Below are 20474 nucleotides of genomic sequence, written 5' to 3' on the forward strand. Positions count from 1 at the left end.
CACCACGTTGCCCAGGATGGTCTCGAACTCCTGAGCTCAGGGAATCCACCTGCCTCGGCCTCCCAAAGTGCTGGGGTTACAGGCCTGAGCCACCACGCCCGGCCTATTTCATTTCATTTTATTTTATTTTAAGACGGAGTCTCACTCTGTCGCCCAGGCTGGAGCGCAGGGGCGCGATCTCGGCTCACTGCAACCTCCGCTTCCCGGGTGCAAGAGAGTCTTGTTCCTCCGCCTCCTGAGTAGCTGGGATTACAGGCGCCCGCCACCACGCCTGGCTAATTTTTGTTTTTTTAGTACAGACAGGGGTTTCATGTTGGCGGCCGGACTGGTCTCGAACACCTGACCTCAAGTGATCTGCCCGCCTCGGTCTCCCAAAGTGCTGGAACTACAGGCGTGAACCACCGCGCCCAGCCCCATTTCCTTTATTTTATTTTATTATTTTCAGACGGAGTTTCGTTCTTGCCGCGCAGGCTGGTGTGCAGTGGAGCGATCTCGGCTCACTGCAACCTCTACCTCCCCGGTTCAAGCGATTCTCCTGCATCAGCCTCCGGAGTAGCTGGGATTACAGGCACACGCCACTGCGTCCGGCTATATTTCTTTTTCTTTTTTTTTTTTTTTTTTTTGAGACGGAGTCTAGCTCTGTCGCCCAGGCTGGAGTGCAGTGGCCGGATCTCAGCTCACTGCAAGTTCCACCTCCCGGGTTTACGCCATTCTCCTGCCTCAGCCTCCCGCGCATCTGGGACTACAGGCGCCCGCCACCTCGCCCGGCTAGTTTTTTTATGTATTTTTTAGTAGAGACGGGGTTTCACTGTGTTAGCCAGGATGGTCTCGATCTCCTGACCTCGTGATCCGCCCGTCTCGGCCTCCCAAAGTGCTGGGATTACAGGCTTGAGCCACCGCGCCCGGCCTATTTTTAATTTTTATAATTTACTAGCCTGTTTGTTGATCACAAGACTGGGACTGGCGGTGAACAAGGTTGGGTCTCGGTGTTCACCGGGCGGAGGGCATGGGCCAGGTGGGAGGGTCTCCTGCGCCTGCTGCAAATCTCCATGAAAGTGTAGGAAACAGCACCAAACTGACTGCAAAGTTTGGGTTTGGCGCGCGGGTAGGCATTCCACAGCAGATACGCGGAGGAAAGCTTTTGCTGCGCTTGTAGGCAGGTCGGCCCCAAGCACTTCTTATTGGCTAATGTGGAGCAAACCTGCACATCCATTGGCTGAAAGCTCCGTCTATTTGAGGCTGACTGAAAGCGTCCCTTCCTTCTGTGTTGGCTGGAAACGGACTGTCCGCCTAGTCACATCTGATCGCGTTTCCCACTGGTCACCGTTTCCGGAAGCCCGCCTTCGCGTTTCCGGAATCCCAGAACAGGCTGGGTGTGCAGATGGTGTGCAGGTTCGCAGTGGCAAGTGTGGTTCCGCAGTCTTGGGCTGTTCCACCCAAGCGGGGGCTGTAGCACCCGCTGGACATGGGACGCCGGAGGGTCAGCGGCGTTTAGTCCTCGCCTTCATCGTCCTCAGGTAGGAAATCGGCCATCGCCAGGGCGGGAACTGGGACCTGGGCTGCGTCCCGGCCCATCCCCATTAGTCCACCGGACTCACGGACGCCCTCGCTGTCGCTGACACAGTTTCTTGACCTCTGACCCGTATTGTCTCGAGATTAAAGGTAAAAACGGGGCTTTTTCATCCCACTCGGGTAAAACGCCCTTTTTATTTCTAGGCAGGTGTTTTGTTGCAGAACGCCTCGAAGGGAGGGAGTGACCGGCAGGTTGAAGTTTATTAAATAAAATACATTCCTGGTTTATATAATGTTCGTGATAAAGCACCCCAACCCTTAACAAATCTCACTTTTTGCCAATTGTATTATTTAGTGGACTGTCTCTGATAAGGACAGCCAGTTAAAATGGCATTTTGTTGTTGTTGCTAATTAAACCCAATTTTTAGGTTTGGTGGTTGTCCTAACAGAAGCAACTTCTCAGGCTTTATAAAATCATATTTATTGTGGGAAATTTCTGTGAAAGGCACAGCGAGTTAGTTTGGAATTGTTTTAAAGGAAGTAAGTTCCTGGTTTTGATATCTTAGTAGTAGTATTTTCCCCAATGTTTTTGAAATCTTAATTTTGGGGCACGTGTGTAGAGTAACTTTTGTGAAAGAAACAACCAGTTAAGGAGGTTTTGGAATTTCCTTTATGAAGTATAATACTGGTTTTGAATTTTTTTTTTTTTTTTCAGTAGAGATGGGTTTTGCCATGTTGGCTAGTCTTGAACTCCTGACCTCAGGTGATCTGCCCACTTCATCCTACCAAAGTGCTGGGATTACAGGCATGAGCCACAACGCCCGACCTATTCTCCAACTTTCAAAATTATTTTTAAAAGTTGTTTTCGCTAATCTAGGTCCTTTACATGTCCATTATGTATTTTAGAATTGGGTTGCCAATTTCTGCAAAACAAAAGCCTCCCCAATATTCAAATTGGAATTTCACTGAATCTATAGGTCAGTTTGGAAAGAACTGACATATTAACAGTATTGAGTCTTCTAATCTCTGAACACAGTATAACTCTGTTTAGGTCTTTTTTCAGGTTCTCCTAGAAGTGTGTTTAATTTTTATAGTATATATTTTGCACTTCTTTTGCCAGATGCATCAGTATGTATTTCATACTGTTTATGGTGTTATAAATGGCATTTAAGGTTTTAAGGATCAGATTGTTCATGGCTAGTACATGCAAAATCATCTGCTTTATATATATTGATCTTTATTTTGCAATCTCACTAAGCTCATTTAGTTCTAGTGTTGTAGATACCATCAGATTTTTTTTATATAGACCATCATATAATCCGTTAATAAAGATGATTTTACTTCCTTTCCAGTCTGGATACATTGTATTCTTTCGTTTATTGCACTAGCTAGCACTTCCAGTATAATGCTTAGTAGAAGTGTTGAGACCAGGTGTCCTCTTTTTTGCTGATCTTTGGGCTTTTACCATTAAGTATGATGTTAGCAGTAGATTTCTCACACATACTCTTCATTGGTTAAGGAAATTCCCAGAATCCCAGAATTCTCTTCCTCTTTAACTGAATTATTCTCCTTAATGAATGCTGGATTCCTAGTAAATTTTTTTTTCTTTTTTTTTTTGAGACAGAGTCTCGCTCTGTCGCCTAGGCTGGAGTGCAGTGGTGTGATCTCAGCTCACTGCAACCTCCGTCTCCCAGGTTCAAGCGATTCTCCTGCCTCAGCCTCCTGAGTAGCTGGTATTATAGACCTGGCTTTTTTTTTTTTTTTTTTTTTTTTTTTTGGTATTTTTAGTAGAGACAGGGTTTTGCCCTGTTGACCAGGCTGGTCTCAAACTCCTGACTTCAGGTGATCCGCCTGCCTCAGCCTCCCAAAGTGCTGAAATTACAGGCTTGAGCCACCACACCCAGCCGATGCCTAGTAATTTTTTATTTTCCACTTTGGCTGTTGGGAAAAGGAATTATTCCTGGACCTTTTTGAGCTCTGTGGATTCTTCCCTCTAATCCTTTAAGGTAGTTATTTTTCCCTGGGTTCAGGTAGTTTTCACACACACATGTTTTGATGAATATTTAGCTGAACTTAAGGAAGATCCTCTGTAGATTTTTGTGCAATTCTCTCCTCGTCAGTGTTTTGCCTTGTCAACTCTGGCCACTTTGGCCTCATCAGATTCCTCATTCTAGCCGGGCACGGTGGCTCAAGCCTGTAATCCCAACACTTTGGGAGGCCGAGACGGGCGGATCACGAGGTCAGGAGATCGAGACCATCCTGGCTAACACGGTGAAACCCCGTCTCTACTAAAAAATACAAAGAAAACTAGCCGGGCGAGGTGGCGGGCTCCTGTAGTCCCAGCTACTTGGGAGGCTGAGGCAGGAGAATGGCATAAACCCGGGAGGTGGAGCTTGCAGTGAGCTGAGATCTGGCCACTGCACTCCAGCCTGGGTGACAGAGTGAGACTCCATCTCAAAAAAAAAAAAAAAAGACTTCAGATTCCTCATTCTATCTCAACACTAGGAGACCACTAGGCTCTGCCTGAGTTACCCCTCCCAGCAGTAGTCTGGAAAAACTGTAGGAAAAATTTATTTCTGTTTTTTCAGGGATCACTGTTCTTCATTGAAAATTGACATTTTTGTATATTCGATGTCTTAAAAACCATTGTTTCACCTATTTTGTTTAGCTTTTTAGTATTTACAGATATAAGGGTAAATCTGGTCTGTTTCTCCATTTGACTAGAAGCAGACATCTGTTCATTCTGTTAATGGTGACTTTCAGTCAATAGAATAATAAAATTAATAGGAATATGCCACACTTTTCTAGTTAAAATGTTTTGTCTAGGAAATATTCTTTACTGTGAGGTTGTAAAATGATTCTCAGATAAAAACAAGGTAAAATCAAAGGTGGCTACTTTCCAACCTTGCTCTCTCCCACCTATGGGTTGTATTTTAATTTTTCTTAAGAGACAGGGGTCTTGCTCTGTTGTCCAGGTTGCACTTGAACTCCTGGGCTCAAGGGATCCTCCTAACATATCCTCCCAGGTAGCTAGGATTACAGGCGTGCACCACCACACCCCGCTCCCACCTATTATTTCATCATTTTGATTAGGTCTTGGCTTATCCTTCCACTGTGTTTTGAAAGTATAAACATAGCTGGGCGCGGTGGTTCATGCCTATAATCCCAACACTTTGGGAGGCCAAGGCGGGCAGATCACAAGGTCAAGGTATCGTGATCATCCTGGCCAACATGGTAAAACCCCGTCTCTACTAAAAATATAAAAATTAGCTGGGCATGGTGGCGCATGCCTGTAGTCCCAGCTACTCAGGAGACTGAGACAGGAGAATCTTTTGAACCCAGGAGGCGGAGGTTGCAGTGAGCCAAGATTGTGTAAGTGCACTCCAGCCTAGGCAGCAGAGTGAGACTCCATCTCAAAAAAAAAAAAAAAAAGAGAAAGTATAAACATATATAGCGGTCCTCCCTTCTCACAAAAATTAGCACATTATTCTACACCCTCCTATTTTTTATATAACATAATCTGAAGATTATGAAATATACAGTTGTACAATACACCTTGTACGTATATATCTGAGAGTTAATTCAGCCCATCCATTGCTGGAAATCTTTCCAGTCTGTTGCATTTACAAATATTTACACTCCTTTGTGCATACTACATTTCATAATCTTATCAGTGTATCTTCTGGATAGAAGCAGCAGCCTAGGTCACATGATATATGCATGTAAGATTGCACATGGACATTATTCAGTTCCCTCTTATAAGAGTTGTACAGTTTCACATTTTCACAATATGAATTATTTCTCCAGTCTTGCCAATATGAGTATTTTAATATACTTTTGGATTTTTGCTCATCTGATTGTCATAAAGTGATATGCAATATAAATTGCATTTTCTTTATGAGGAATATGAAGCATCTTCTTAAAGGTTTAAGGGTCTTTATCTTTTCATATAAAATATCTATGTCTTTTGCCTATTTCTATATCAGGCTGTAGGATCTTTCACATCTCAGTTTTTACATGTTTACATGTATTAAGTGAATGACTCTGTCACATAAGTTGCAGATATCTCCAATTTGTCATTTTCATTTGTTTATATTTTTAGTCCTACAAAAAATTATTGATTCTTCCTCATTTTTACTGGATTTCTGAGTCACAGTTATTGATTTCCTAATTCCCATGTCATAAAGAAATTCGCCCATGTTTACTTCTAGTACTGGTAAAGTTTCTTTTTGTTTTGTTCTTACATTTATATCTCTTGATTTATTGGGACTTTATCCTGCTTTACACTGCCAGGAACGATTCTAATCTTTTTTTTTTTTTCCAAAAAGGTTATAAACCTGTACCAACACTAATTATCAAAAAGTTCTTCATTTTCAAAATGGTTCCAGCATAATGTCTCCTGCAAAGAAAGGTGATTAGGAAAAAATAAAGGGCTGTTTTGTCATACATGAGGCAGACTAGAGACATTATCAACATTCAAAAATATATAAATGGAGTAGAGGTTCAATAAGCACACAACTCAAGCATTCAAGAAGATCCAGAAATTCACCATGGAGGGGATGGGAGCACCAGCTATGCACACAGACACCAAACTCAACAAGGCAGTCTGGGCCAGCAAAAAAAACCTCCCCTAACCAAAAGGGAATGAACCATACTTATCTGTATATAGATGGGCAGAAAGAGTAATGTGGACAAAGATTTACCAAATAACTTCTAGGCTGGGCGCGGTGGTTCATGCCTGTAATCCCAGCACTTTGGGAGGCCAGGGCAGGCAAATTACTTGAGGTCAGGAGTTCAAGACCAGCCTAGCCAACATGATGAAACCCAGTCTCTACTAAAAATACAAAAATTAGCCAGGCGTGGTGGCACGTGCTGGTAATCCCAGCAACTCGGGAGGCTGAGGCAGGAGAATCACTTGAACCGGGGAGACAGTTGCAATGAGCTGAGATCGCGCCACTGCACGCCAGCCTGGGCGAAACAGTGAGACTCCACCTCAAAAAAACAAAACAAAACTTCTAAATGTTGGCCGGGCGCGGTGGCTCAAGCCTGTAATCCCAGCACTTTGGGAGGCCGAGACGGGCGGATCACGAGGTCAGGAGATCGAGACCATCCTGGCTAACACGGTGAAACCCCGTCTCTACTAAAAATACAAAAAACTAGCCGGGCGAGGTGGCGGGCGCCTGTAGTCCCAGCTACTCCGGAGGCTGAGGCATAAACCCGGGAGGCGGAGCTTGCAGTGAGCTGAGATCTGGCCACTGCACTCCAGCCCGGGCTACAGAGCAAGACTCCGTCTCAAAAAAAAAAAAAAAAAAAAAAACTTCTAAATGTTATTTTTCTCAGTGTACTTGTCACATTAAAAATCTATTCAACATGAATGAAAATGGATTATAATAAAGTTACATAACAAAAAATTATTTTTCACGCAAGTTGTGCAATTCCATAGATGACAGTAATTTAGGAGGGAACTACCTGTTAAAGGTCTGACTTGTAAGTGTGCTAAATATGTGTACATATACCCACCATTTCTTAACTTATGTAACACTAAAAGATACCAAGAACTTCACTTAGAAGAAATTGATAAAGTAACTTTTCTTTTTTTTTTTTTTTTTTTTGAGACGGAGTCTCGCTCTGTCGCCCAGGCTGGAGTGCAGTGGCCGGATCTCAGCTCACTGCAAGCTCCGCCTCCCGGGTTTACACCATTCTCCTGCCTCAGCCTCCCGAGTAGCTGGGACTACAGGCGCCTGCCACCTCGCCCGGCTAGTTTTTTGTATTTTTTTAGTAGAGACGGGGTTTCACCGTGTTAGCCAGGATGGTCTCGATCTCCTGACCTCGTGATCTGCCCGTCTCAGCCTCCCAAAGTGCTGGGATTACAGGCTTGAGCCACCACGCCCGGCCTAAAGTAACTTTTCATCATTCAAAATTATCCATCCAGGCTGGGCACGGTGGCTCACGCCTGTAATCCTGGCACTTTGGGAGGCTGAGGCGGGCGGATCACCTGAGGTCAGGGGTTCAAGACCAGCCTGGCCAACATGGTGAAACCCCATCTCTATTAAAAATACAAAAATTAGCCAGGCATGGCGGAGGGTACCTGTAATCCCAGGTACTTGGGAGGCTGATGCAGAAGAATCATTTGAACCTGGCAGGCAGAGATTGCAGTGAGCCAAGATCGCCCCACTGCACTCAAGCCTGGGCAACTAGAGTGAGACTTCACCTCAAAAATAAAAATTATCCATCTTGCTCAGAGCTTAAACAATATAAGCAAATATCTCCTATGTTATTCTTTGATTAAATCTTGGGTTCATCTATGTTAGTTTTTTTCATGTATCTTCATGAGTGAAATTTTTTCTGGAATTTGATGTTCAAGAGCTATCCCATCTACTTCTGTACAGTTATTTAGTCTTATATGCTTGTTGTCTTATATGTTCGACAGGGTCTTGCTCCATCACCCAGGCTGCAGTGCAGTGGGGTGATCACAGCTTACTGCAGCCTCAAACTCCTGGGCTCAAGCAGTCCTCTCACCTCAGCCTCCTGAGTAGCTGGGACTACAGGCATGTGCTACCACACCTGGCTAATTAATTTTTTGCAGAAATGGGGGTCTCCCTATGTTGTCCAGGCAAGTCGGGAACTCCAGGGTTCAAGTGATACTCCTGTCTCAACCTCCCAGACTGTTTGGATTACAGGCATGAGCCACTGTGCTCAGCCTCATCTTACATGACATTTTTTTCTATGTTTTGAACTTTTTTGGTTGTTTTTGAAACTGAATCACATTTAATAATGTTTTCCTAGAAAAAAAACCATCCACATATAAAAATCATGTCTAACAGAGTTCACATACTTATGTTAATACCAAAAAATATCCCCTAAACATATAGTTATATCCCATTTCTCCTTTCTTATAGCACTGACAAAGCCTAATAAATAATAGTTTTCTTCAAAAGACTAGATGTTGATGAAAAACATATATGGTTTTTTATTTCTTGATTTCAGCTTTTCATTAAGCCTTTCCATTCATTCTTTTGGGTATTCTTATTCTACCTTGCTGAGAAATCATTATTTAACTCAATAAATATTTGAGGCCCTATAACACTACAGGCACTGTCCTAAGTGCTGGGGATACAGTGGTGATGATAAACAAACTGCCCTCAGTCGTCTTGGTTTTATACACAGCAATTTCTATTGATAACTGTTTTAGTTATTTCATAGGATTTAAAATATAGGTCTCATTATCATTCTAAATCATCTGTAATTTCACTTTTTATTTGCTCTTTAAGAATGGTTTATATGTAGTACTAAATTTCCAAGAGGTAAGAATCCATATGGCTATCTGCTAGTTTCTGAGTTATAACTGTGGTGAAAAATGAATTATATGACACTTGGCTTTAGAAATTTGTTAGAGAGAAATCATTTCTGAATGTCTTTTAAAAAACTGCTGAACACTCAACAACCCTACTTTCACTAAAGTCACAAGGCTTTCTTTTATAGGTTTTTTTGATGTAGCATGTGAAATTAATACTCATCCAAAGCTTTCTTCATTGTATTTTACTGATTTTTTTCAGAATTAACATTCTGATGTTCAATAAGACATAAATAGAGATGACATATTTATCTATCATCATTGTCTTAAAGTCCTCCTCTCATAAAATGGCTTAATACCAATACAAATAACAGTCACTAAGTCACGTAAATCTCAAATCATTCAACCCTTACAATCTAATGAATAAGATTAAACAGACATAGATTTAAGATACTTTCCAAAAAACATATAGAGGCAAGATATATTGAAACAAGACATGCCAAATAAATTGTATGACATAGTTCAAGGCTTTTCTAGATTAATTAATTACATGATTTTTGTGGAAATACAACAGAATTTTGCTAATGATGAAAGATTTCCAAAATGAATTATATATAAATTCTTGTGGGGGTTTTTTTTTTTTTTTTTGGAGATGGGGTCTTTCTCTGTCACCCAGGCTGGAGTGCAGTGACGTGATCTTGACTCACTGCAACCTCCACCTCCCAGGTTCAAGCAATTCTCATGCCTCAGCCTCCCAAGTAGCTGGGACTATAGGCGTGTGCCACCATGCCCAGCTAATTTTTGTATTTTTAGTAGAGGCGGGGTTTCACCATGTTGGTCAGGCTGGTCTTGAACTCCTGACCTCAGGTGATCCACCCACCTCTGCTTCCCAAAGTGCTAGGATTACAGGCGTGAGTCACCTTGCCTGGCCGAATTATATGTAAATTCTTTATGGAACATCCCTGATAAGAATGTTTTGAGAATTATTCAAAAAGAATTAATGCTATCATCTCATAAAATTTTACCCTGATATTCTGCAATGATCAGTAATTTCCTTCCTATATTGATTGCATGGTGAATTATCTGCTGCTGCTTCTGGATGTGTGCCCTGTTAAAATGCCTTCCAATATTACTTACATTTGTGGGGTTCCTCAAGAGAAAAAAATAAATGATAGCAATTAAGAAGTCATGAATAAAGCCCTTCCTACACTTTTATATAATATTTCACAAGAGTGAAATGAAGTGAGAGCTCGAAGAAAATGCTTTCTCAAAATCTTTAAATTCATAGGATTTCTCAAAAGTGTAAATATTCTGGTGTTGAGCAAAGCTTGACTCATGACTAAAGGAGTTCCCATAGTCTGTCCATTCACAGAGATTTGCACCATTATGAATTTTTTGTTCAGTAAAATATGAATGGTGACTAAAGATGTGGCTACTTTTCTTGCATCCATAAGGTTCTGCATCAGTATGAATTCTCTTATGTCGTGTAAGCTGTGAACCCCAAATAAAAGATTTCCCACATTCTTTACATACATAAGGTTCCTCACCAGTATGCATTCTCTGATGTCGAGTAAGTTGTGAACCCCAGAGAAAGGCTTTTCCACATTCTTCACATTCATATGGCCTCTTTCCAGTATGAATTTTCTGATGTCGATTAAGTTCTGAACCACGAAGAAAGGTCTTCCCACATTCCTTGCATTCATAGTCTCTCTCACCAGTATGAATTTTCTGATGTCGATTAAACTCTGAGCCATGAAGAAAGGTCTTTCCACAATCCTTACATTCATAGGATTTCCTCTCATTATGAATTTTCTCATGTTGAGCAAGATACGAAGGCCAAGTAAAAGTCTTCCCACACTGCTTACATTCATAAGGTTTCCTGCCAGTATGAATCCGCTGATGTCGAGCAAGGTGTGAGCTCCAAATATAGGCTTTCCCACATTTCTCACATTCATAAGGTTTCCTACCAACGTGAACATTCTGATGTTGAGCAAGATTTGAACCACGAATAAAGGCTTTTCCACATTCCTTGCACTCATGAGATTTCTCACCTGTATGAATTCTCTGATGCTGAGTTAGGTGTGATCCACGAGTAAAAGCTTTCCCACACTCCTGACATTCATAAGGTTTTTCACCAGTGTGAATTCTCTGATGTTTAATAAGATGTGATCGCTGACTAAAGGCCTTTCTACATTCATTACATTCATAGGGTTTTTCACCAGTATGAATTCTCTGATGTCGAGTAAGATCTGAGCCACAACTAAAGGCCTTCCCACATTCCTTACATTCATAAGATTTCTCACCAGTATGAATTCGCTTATGGACGCTAAGCTGTGAATGAAATCTAAAGGCTTTCCCACATTCCTTACATTTAAAAGGTTTCTCACCAGTATGAATTCTCTTATGACCAGTAAGACTTGAACGTAAACTAAAAGACTTCCCACATTCTTTACATTCATATGTTTTCTTAACAGTGCGAACTGTCTGATGTTGAGTAACTTCTGAATCAGGAAGAAAGGTATTCTCACATTCTTTATCTTCACAGAATTTCACAATTGTGTGAATTAACTGATGTTGAGTATGATCTGAGCCAGAAATAAAGGCTTTCCCCAATTCTTTAAATTCATTCAGTTTGTCTCCTGTGTTAAGTCTCTGGTGTAGATTAAAGGCTGTGTGCTGGTTAAAAGTGGGCCTTTTTTCACAGGTGAGTATCACCTGCTTGAAACATTCCTCTTGATTATCTTGTAGTGTTTGAAACTGAACATTGCCTTCCCAATCACCTCTAAAACATAAACATTCAAGGCTGTGGTTTTTACAAATTTTCATTATTTCCAGTTGGGCTATTTCTCTCTCACAAATGCCATTTTTTGGTAATAACTTATTGGTCTGACACCTGGACTGCATGTCTGAAAAATAAGATAAAAACATCATACTGTTTTATGTGCAAAAAGCAATAAAACTTCTAAAATAGATGTAGAAAATATTGAAATAAAGCATATGAGAAGTGAATGGCTTAAAAAATTCTCAAATATGAGCAATATGAAAAAAGGGCAAGAAATAAGTAGAAATTTAAAAGAAATAATGTAAGTTGAGTCAAGTGATGAGAAGTATATTTTATTTTGATCATATTCATCTGAGGAGCTCAATAAAAAATGATTATCCAGGTATCACCTCAATAACAGAATAATAAGTCATAAAATATCTACAAGTTTGCAAGTACTATGGTGAATGTCTTATATAATTCAGAGCTTAAAAACAGGAATGCTGGGAAATGGCAGAGTATCAGTCCAATATGAGGGAAGCAATCTGATCCAGAGTTACCAAACTAGGATCTCAATACCAAGGTATGCTGTATTTAGGTTAAAGGAGATAATTATGGGTGATAGTTTAGACAGAAAAATAGTTTGAAGCCAGGTACAGTGATTCACACCTGTAATCCCAGCACTTGGGAAGGCTGAGGCAGATTGCTTGAGCTTAGAAGTTCGAGACCAGCCTAGGCAACATGGCAAAACCCCATCTCTATAAAAAAGCAGCCAAGAATGGTGGTGCATGCCTGTGGTCCTAGCTACCTAGAAGGCTGAGGTGGCAGGATCACCTGAGCCTAGAAGGTTGAGGTTGCAGGGAGCCATCATCACACGACTGCACTCGAGCATGGGTGACAGAGTGAAACCCTGTCTTAACAACAACAAAAAATTAGTTTGAGAATTTTTTTCAAGGGGGAAGGAGTCAGGCAAAAGCTGAGAATAAGTAGGACTCTTCCGTGACTCATTTTTTTAAATATATATTTAGGATCAAGTACTATTGTTTTCAGTTTTTCTTGGGGGACAGAGCAAGTACTCTAGCAGTGACTCAATGAATTGAAAGGCAGTTTAGTTATGAAGTATGAGCAGTAATGTACTGCAATGGAAAGAGGACAAACTGCAGTTTCAGACTCCAGTTCTCTTTACTAAAACTACTTTTTAGGTGATTGGAAAATTACTGAGCTTGACTGAGCTCTTAATTTTTCATATCATAAAAAGGAATAAATCATCACTTTGCAGAGGTTTGTTGCAAGGATTAGGAATAATATGCTATTTCTATTAAGTGCCTGACACAGGATAAGTGTGGAATAATCAGTAGATGATGATGATTATTAGAGAGGAAAAGCTGGGGAATATGGGGAACTAGACAAGTCAGAGTTTGTCTTTTTTTTTTTTTTTTTTTTTTTTTGAGATGGAGCCTCACTCTGTCACTGCACTCCAGGTTGGAGTGCAGTGGCGTAATCTCAGCTCACTGCAACCTCCACCTCCTGGGTTCAAGCAATTCTCCTGCCTCAGCCTCCCAAGTAGCTGGGATTACAGGTGCCCACCACCATGCCCAGCTAATTTTTGTATTTTTAGTAGGGATGGGGTTTCGCTATGTTGTCCAGGCTGGTTTTGAACTCCCCACCTCAGGTGATTCGCCCGCCTCGACCTTCTAAAATTCTGTGATTACAGGCATGAGCCACCACGCCTGGCTGGGCTTGTCTTTTATGACACTGTGCTCTTCTGGTTGTACTTCATGTGCCCTAACCGTTCTTCTGCCACTTCCTCCTCACTGTGACCAGAAACTGTTATCACCCATTACTCTAATTTTCAGCTAAGCAGTCTATTAGGTCTTCTCTTAATGTTCCCTGTATGCAGAAATGTATGGCCATGCTCCAGTCACAGAAGAGAACAAAAAGTTTCTTAAGAGATAATATATTCTTTGTTAATTCTGTTAAACCTAAAATGAGCAAATACATAAATGTTGGTTGAAAGAATGAACTAATAAGAATGAACTAACAAATGCAGGCAATGTACAATCAAGGAGAAGCTAGGAAAAATGAGAAAAATTCAAAAGGGATGGGTAAAATTTAAAAAATGAGGTCAAAAATGTTTGGTTTGGTTTTGTTTTTTTACAGAATGAAGAATTTTATGAAAATCTAAATTTCAAAAAAGGGAGATGGGAAGGAACTTGATCCAAATCATAGATAAAATAAGCGCCACTGGAGAAAAGAATGGTACTTACCTTTTTGTTACATGAGTGAAAAATGAGAGCACAAAAATAGACCAGTGTTTGGAGTGAAGAGAAAGTTCTTTTGGAAAAAGTTTTGTCTCTATCTAGGCCTCAGACCTTTTTTTTTTTGAGATGGAGTCTCAAAAAAATCTCAGCTAACTGTGACCTCTGCCCCCCAGGTTCAAGCAATTCTCCTGCTTCAGCCTCCCGAGTAGCTGGGACTACAGGTGTGTGTCAGCACACTGGCTAGTTTCTGTATTTTTAGTAGAGATGGAGTTTCACCGTGTTGGCCAAGGTGGTCTCGAACTCCTGATCTCAGGTGGTCTGCCTGTCTCAGCCTCCCAAAGTGCTGCAATTACAGGAGTGAGCCACGGCACCCAGCCAGTTTTTGTTTTTGTTTTTGTTTTTATCCCGAGACAGAGTCTTACTCTGTTGACCAAACTGGAGTGCAGTGGCATGATCTCAGCTCACTGCAACCTCTGCCTCTCTGGTTCCACAATTCTCCTGCCTCAGCCTCCCACGTAGCTGGGACTATAGGCACGCATCGCCATGCCCGGCTCATTTTTTGTATTTATTTATTTATTTTTTAGTAGAAATGGGGTTTCACCATGTTGCCCAGGCTGGTCTTAAACTCCTGAGCTCAGGCAACCCACCAAAGTGCTAGGATTACAGGCGTGAGCCACCATACTTGGCCCATTTTTTGGTCTTAAGGGGATATTCCAGACCAGTATTTTAGAGGTGTTGCTGCCTCACTATGCAGCTGAGCTGTTGTCCACAACAATGGCCTCCTGGTGCCTGTTCAGCCCTCACTCACCTGGGCAAGGTCCTCTTGTCTCATCCCTCAAAATCTTCCAGGGCTCTTTCCCTTTCTCCAATAAAGAGAACACTTCTGGCTGATAAATGCAAAGACCTGCCCAGAAGATAAGAAACAGCAAAGAACCACATTGTAAAGATTCTAAAATTTGCGACTACTTCTTTGGTTACTAAGGAAGAGAAACAATTACAGGCAGGGCAAAAATAAGTTATAAAGGATGGGAAAGATGGAGGTGCCCACTGATGATAACTATAGCCAGATTTACAAAGCACAAACCATTTTCCAGAAAACAAAGGTCAGAAGTTACCCTGGACATTTAAAAGACAATTAAAAAAAAAATCACAATACAGAAAGCAGGAATTTCTAAGGTAAATGCCAAATCTTACCCAGTGAGACCAAGTTGCTGTAGTTCTCCAACATCACATCTCTGTATAAATCCCTCTGTTCCAGGTCCAGGCACTCCCACTCCTCCTGACAGAAATCTACAGCCACATCCCTGAACATCATCAGCTATTGAAAGAACAAGTCCAGGTATTAATGGTGAACTTTTAAAAAATAATAACCCCTTTAGATGAAGGGGGAAAGGCTGGAAAGGGGCACTGCAGGGAGTAGGGCATATACTGGGGAAAAAACTGGAGTTGGCTGCCTGTGGTTTCAGGGGAAATGACATGGGAATAAGCGTGACTAAAGCCAAGTGTCTACATGCTCGTTTTTTTTGTTCTTTTTTGAGACAGAGTCTTGCTCTGTCACCCAGACTGGAGTGCAGTGGTGCAATCTCGACTCACTGCAACCTCTGCCTCCCAGGTTCAAGTGATTCTTGTGCCCCAGCCACCCTAACAGCTGGGATTACGTATGCGCACCACCGCGCCCGGCTAATTTTTTGTATTTTTAGTAGAGACAGGGTTTCTCAATGTTGGCCAGGCTGGTCTTGAACTCCTGACCTCAAATGATCCACCCACCTCGGCTCCCAAAGTCCTAATGAGCCACTGCACCTGGCTACATACTCGTAAAAACTCCTGTTGCTCAGTCACCACATCTTTATGATCTTCAAATCACAAATACCAAAACATCAGAATGGCAGCCCAGAATAACAGACATCATATGAGTTTTTTGTTGATACCACTGAGAGGCTACAACAGCCTGGAAGAACCCCAGATTTATTATGTGAGAAAAGTAGGGGGTTTTGTTGGTTGTAAGGAGTCTCTACTGTGCACAAACAGACTTGTGCATACAGTCTTTGGCCCAGGTAACTGTCCTTTGCTTAAGCTACTACTTTTAGTTGAATTTTCTATTAGTTTAAATTGAGAGAATTCTCAAGAGATACACTCCCTGAATATTATTTTCTATGGACAATGTGTAGAATCTCCAGGCTCTTTGCTAAGCAGCTGACAGTCAGCAAATTCAGTGTCATAAGAGGTTACTGTGAAAGTCATCAAATGAGTTTTTTGTTGACACCACTGAGAGGCTATACCAGCCTGGAATAACTAACCCTGGATTGTTAATTATATTAATCTCTCATTAATTTCCTGGAAAATTCCAGATCTCTTTGAACTCAACCTCCCATCGTATTGGCTAAGGAAAACATCACAAAGGGCCACATACCTACTCCCATCTTGATTAAATACAACATCCCATTCTACAGAGTAAATAAAAGCCTTTATGTAGTATGTCCCCTTTAATTGTTCCATCCCATCTTGTTAAGCTACGGGTTTGAAATGAAAAGTCTTTACTGTTCCCCTTAAGGAAATGTATTTCTCCTCTTCAGTGCTCTGCCAGATTAGGACACAGGAGATACTGAAAGCCCTGGTGGATAGATTTGGTCATACTGGTTGGAGAAAAGAGATATCTAGGGAAAGCATTGGACTGTTTCAGTCATTACTTATGACTATCAGTAGTGATTCAAGTAAGCAGTTAAGGATAAGCAATAAAAATATTCACATGATTTGATATAAATGGGTTATATTTTTGGAGAGAGGCAATTCCAACTCACATGGACCATGACTTAACATTCCAAGTCTACCAGTCCTTCTCTGGGTTCTTCTCTTGGTGAGGCAGTGTGCTGGGAAAGCAGAGCTAGAAAGAAAAAATCACGAGGTCAGGCCTTTCTCAGAGCGCTCAAATGGACAAACAGGAATGCCATTTTATTCCTTGGAGGTAGGTCAGAAGGAACCTGAAGAAATCCTGGCCCTATCCAAAACCAGAGAGAGTCAACAAAAGCAGGATGAAGTTTCAGTCTAATCACTTATGCCAAAATCATGACATGGGATCAGGATACTACTAGATAAGTCAATTCTGGCTTGCCCTAAACTCATATATACATACATTAACATTTATCCTCAAGCCACCTATGAATGTCAGTTACTTGTCTCATTTAAAAGATCAGGAAATGGGTCACTTGCTCAAATTCACTATTAGGAAATATCATAGGTTTGCTGAATGCAAAGCTTGTTCACTTGGAACACCTCTGGATTTCAGGATTTTTTATTTTACTGAGTGAAGGATGAGCTGGACCTTTCCCTTATCGGAGCAGCCCATGATCTCTGCCTCCTGTGTTTTCATTGACACTGAGCAGCAGGGTGACTTTTTCATGAAAGGAACGCAAAGATGGAAGGAAGGCTGGGTTGGGCGAGCAGTCAGTTTTGTGAAGCAAGGACTATTATTAAAGAAATATATTGAAGCCTCTCTGAGTCTAGCTTTGCACTTAGCAAAAGGGAATCAGATAAATAAGTTGCAGGACTAACTATCAAGGAATTCACAATCAGAAAAGTAAAGAGGCAATTACAATACTGTAGGAAATAAAGGTAATCGTGGTTATGAAAGGAGCCAACTAGTTCTAAGGAGCCCAAACCAAAACTAGTTTTTAAGAGAAAGTTTCCTGTAGGAGATGGTACTTCAGCTGACTCTTGAGGGGCTGTTCTGTGTGGGAAATGCGCGAGGGGAGAAGAAAAGAAACACACACAATACCTTTAAGAGTAAACAACCTTTATCCCACGTAAATGGCAATGCAGATATTGCAAATGATATAATAAGCAAATTGCAATGAGAAGGGGAGAAGGGAAAATATATATATACTTACATACACATACATATATATACACACACACATACATATACATATATATATATTTTCACCAAACTGTGAAGGATTCACCACCAGACTGGAAAGCAACAGCCTGGGCTCCAGGGTCACACATTACACTCACCAGACTATGGAGGATTCATCACCAGACTGGGAAGCAACAGTCTGGGCTCCAGCGTCGGCCACCCCTCTGTGCACAGACGAGGAGAGGTCTCGTGAAGCTTTGGCGCAGTCTGGGACCTTAGCTCTTTTTGTAACAAGTTGTTTGGCATGAGGCCCAGTCACAAGGGCCCTGATTCACGACTGGGCTCAAGGAACACAAAAAGGTCAAGTCGTTTTTGCGATTGTCTGTTGTTTTTCAATAACTAATGTATAGGAATAGATTGAAATAGAGATTTCTCTGAAACAGCACTGGATGAGTGCCTCAGGGGGCTCACACAACCTGTCCTGGGACTTGGTGACCACTGTTTGTGTCCATGTTCAACTGAGTTCAAATTTAATATTTAACTTCTCCTCCACAGGGGCTCATCAGAGAAGACAGGGCAAGGTAAGGGGGATATCCTAGCAGACGAAACAACATGTGCCAGTCAAGCAAAGGTATCTTTGTGCATTCGAGGAACACAGAGTGAGAGGAAAGACCAGTGGCAGGTGGGGATGTATAAAGCAGGGATCCTGTTATGAAAAGCTCTAAAAAAATAGGCTATAGCACTTGGACCTTATTTCAGACGTAATAAGAAAGCATTCTGCATTTTTAAAGTAAGGTTTAAAAATGTTTCTAATTAAAGATAAAGTTGGTGTGAGAGGGTAAAGACAATCTGAGGCGTTCATAAAAATTCCATGTAAAGCATGTAGTATGAATTGGTCCTAGGAGACAGAAAGCTTCAGCGGCATAGAGAACTTTAAGAACTTTTCCAAGAGTGGAGGGCTGGAGAATAAATTGTGAACTAAAATATATTTTGTGTTTGAGAACATGAAGAACTTGAAAGTGACTATTACACAGTTTTAAGAAAAAAACTAGTTCTTTAAAATAATTTAAAAAAATTTTTTAGCCGGGCACAGTGGCTCACACCTGTAATCCCAGCACTGTGGGAGGCCAAGGCAGGTGGATCACCTGAGGTCGGCAGTTCGAGACCAGCCTGACCAACATGGAGAAACTTTGTCTTACCTAAAAATATAAAATCAGCCGGGCATAGTGGCGCATTCCTGTAATCCCAGCTACTCAGGAGGCTGAGGCAGGAGAATCGCTTGAACCTGGGAGGCGGAGGTTGCAGTGAGCCGAGATCACGCCATTGCACTCCAGCCTGGGCAACAAAAGCGAAACCCCATCTTGAAAAAAAGAAAAAAAAATATTTTTAGAGACAGCATCTAAACTGTCAGTCATGCCGGAGTACAGTGGTGCAATCACAGTTTACTGTTGACGCAAACTGCTAAGCTCAAGTGATCCTTCCACCTCAGCCTGCTGAATAGGGTGGGACTACAGGCATGCACCACTTTGGCTAATTTATTTTATTTTTGTCGAGACGGGGTCTCACTATGTTGCCCAGGCTGGTCTTAAACTCCTGGCCTCAAGAAATACTCTCCCACCTTAGCCTCCCAAAGTGCTGGAATTACAGGTGTAGGCCACCATGTCTAGCCAATAACTAGTTCTAATCCTGATATTCCTCCTCCTGGAAACCATGTAGACAGAAACAAGAAAATCAAAGTAAATCCCAACCACCAGGAAACTAAGAAAATGAACAGACTCCAAATTATTTGGAAATGTGAAAAGAAAATGAAAGAACGGAATGTGTGTGGAAGGCACAGTGATGCTACAAGGCAAAACAAATGAGAAATATCCATTCCCATGGGGAGTAGACCATATCCTCAATGAAAGGGTCTGTGAGCAGGAATAATGTCAAAAGGAGGTGGTAAAAGGAGGCCTGAAGATGTCAGGGGGATCAAGGTGGCAAAAACACATTGGCTATATTCATTTAAAAAAAAAAAAAAAGCTTTATTGAGATGTAATTCACACACCATACAATTAAGCCATTTACAGTCAACAATTCAGTGCTTCTTAGTATATTCACAAATATGTGCAACCATAAGTCAATGTTAGAATATTTTCATCACTTCAAAAAGAACCTCTATCCCCTTAGGCTATATCACTACCTGGCCTCCCCACCACCACACTTGCCCCATACTTAGCCTTAAATAATGACTAATCTACTTTCTGTCTCTATAGATTTCCCTATTCTGGACTTTCATATGAATGGAATAACATATGTGGACTTGCTACTGGCTTCTTTCATTTAGCATAAGGTTTTCAAGGTTTATCCAAATTGTAGCATGAATCAGTACTTCATTCCTTGCTATGTCTGAATACTACTTCTGTAGATGAATAGAACACATTTTGTTTACCCATTCTTCTATTAATGGAAATTTGGGTTGTTTCCACCTTTTGACATTATTATTATTATTTTTGAAACTGAGTTTTGCTCTTGTTGCCCCAGCTAAAGTGCAGTGGTGCTATCAGGGCTCACCACAGTCTCCGCCTCCCGACAGTTATTTTTAAAATGCCCAGCCAACAATTATTTTTAAAATGCTGCTATGAACATTCATGTAAAAATTTTTGTTTGAGGCCGGGCGTGGTGGCTCATGCCTGTAATCCCAGCACTTTGGGAGGGCGGAGGTGGGCAGATCACGAGGTCAGGAGATCGAGACCATCCTGGCTAACACAGTGAAACCCCGTCTCTACTAAAAATGCAAAAATTAGCCAGGCG

The 20474-nt window shown here is 41.4% G+C and overlaps 2 protein-coding genes across 15 annotated transcripts in view; one reads left to right on the forward strand and one right to left on the reverse strand.

Moving 5' to 3' along the window:
* The first annotated feature begins 1355 nt into the window (after positions 1–1355).
* The window catches only part of ZNF875 (zinc finger protein 875), a 406705-nt gene continuing 387586 nt past the window's right edge, over positions 1356–20474 (forward strand). The window contains exon 1 of the mRNA XM_077982471.1: positions 1356–1662. The gene's annotated coding sequence lies outside the window, so the exon portion shown is untranslated. The remainder of the gene's footprint in view (positions 1663–20474) is intronic.
* The window catches only part of ZNF790 (zinc finger protein 790), a 28164-nt gene continuing 16726 nt past the window's right edge, over positions 9037–20474 (reverse strand). For 7 of the 14 annotated variants that reach the window (XM_015123575.3, XM_077976416.1, XM_077976412.1 and 4 more), the window contains 4 exons: positions 16627–16709; positions 15023–15146; positions 14637–14732; positions 9037–11712 (listed from right to left, as the gene is read on the reverse strand). In XM_015123575.3, the coding sequence (XP_014979061.2) occupies positions 10031–11712; positions 14637–14732; positions 15023–15146; positions 16627–16635 (1911 nt within the window). In that variant the 5' untranslated portion in view covers positions 16636–16709 and the 3' untranslated portion in view covers positions 9037–10030. 14 annotated transcript variants of the gene reach the window in all.

Source organism: Macaca mulatta, chromosome 19 (genome assembly GCF_049350105.2).
Source record: "Macaca mulatta isolate MMU2019108-1 chromosome 19, T2T-MMU8v2.0, whole genome shotgun sequence".
Classification (NCBI taxonomy): domain Eukaryota; kingdom Metazoa; phylum Chordata; class Mammalia; order Primates; family Cercopithecidae; genus Macaca; species Macaca mulatta.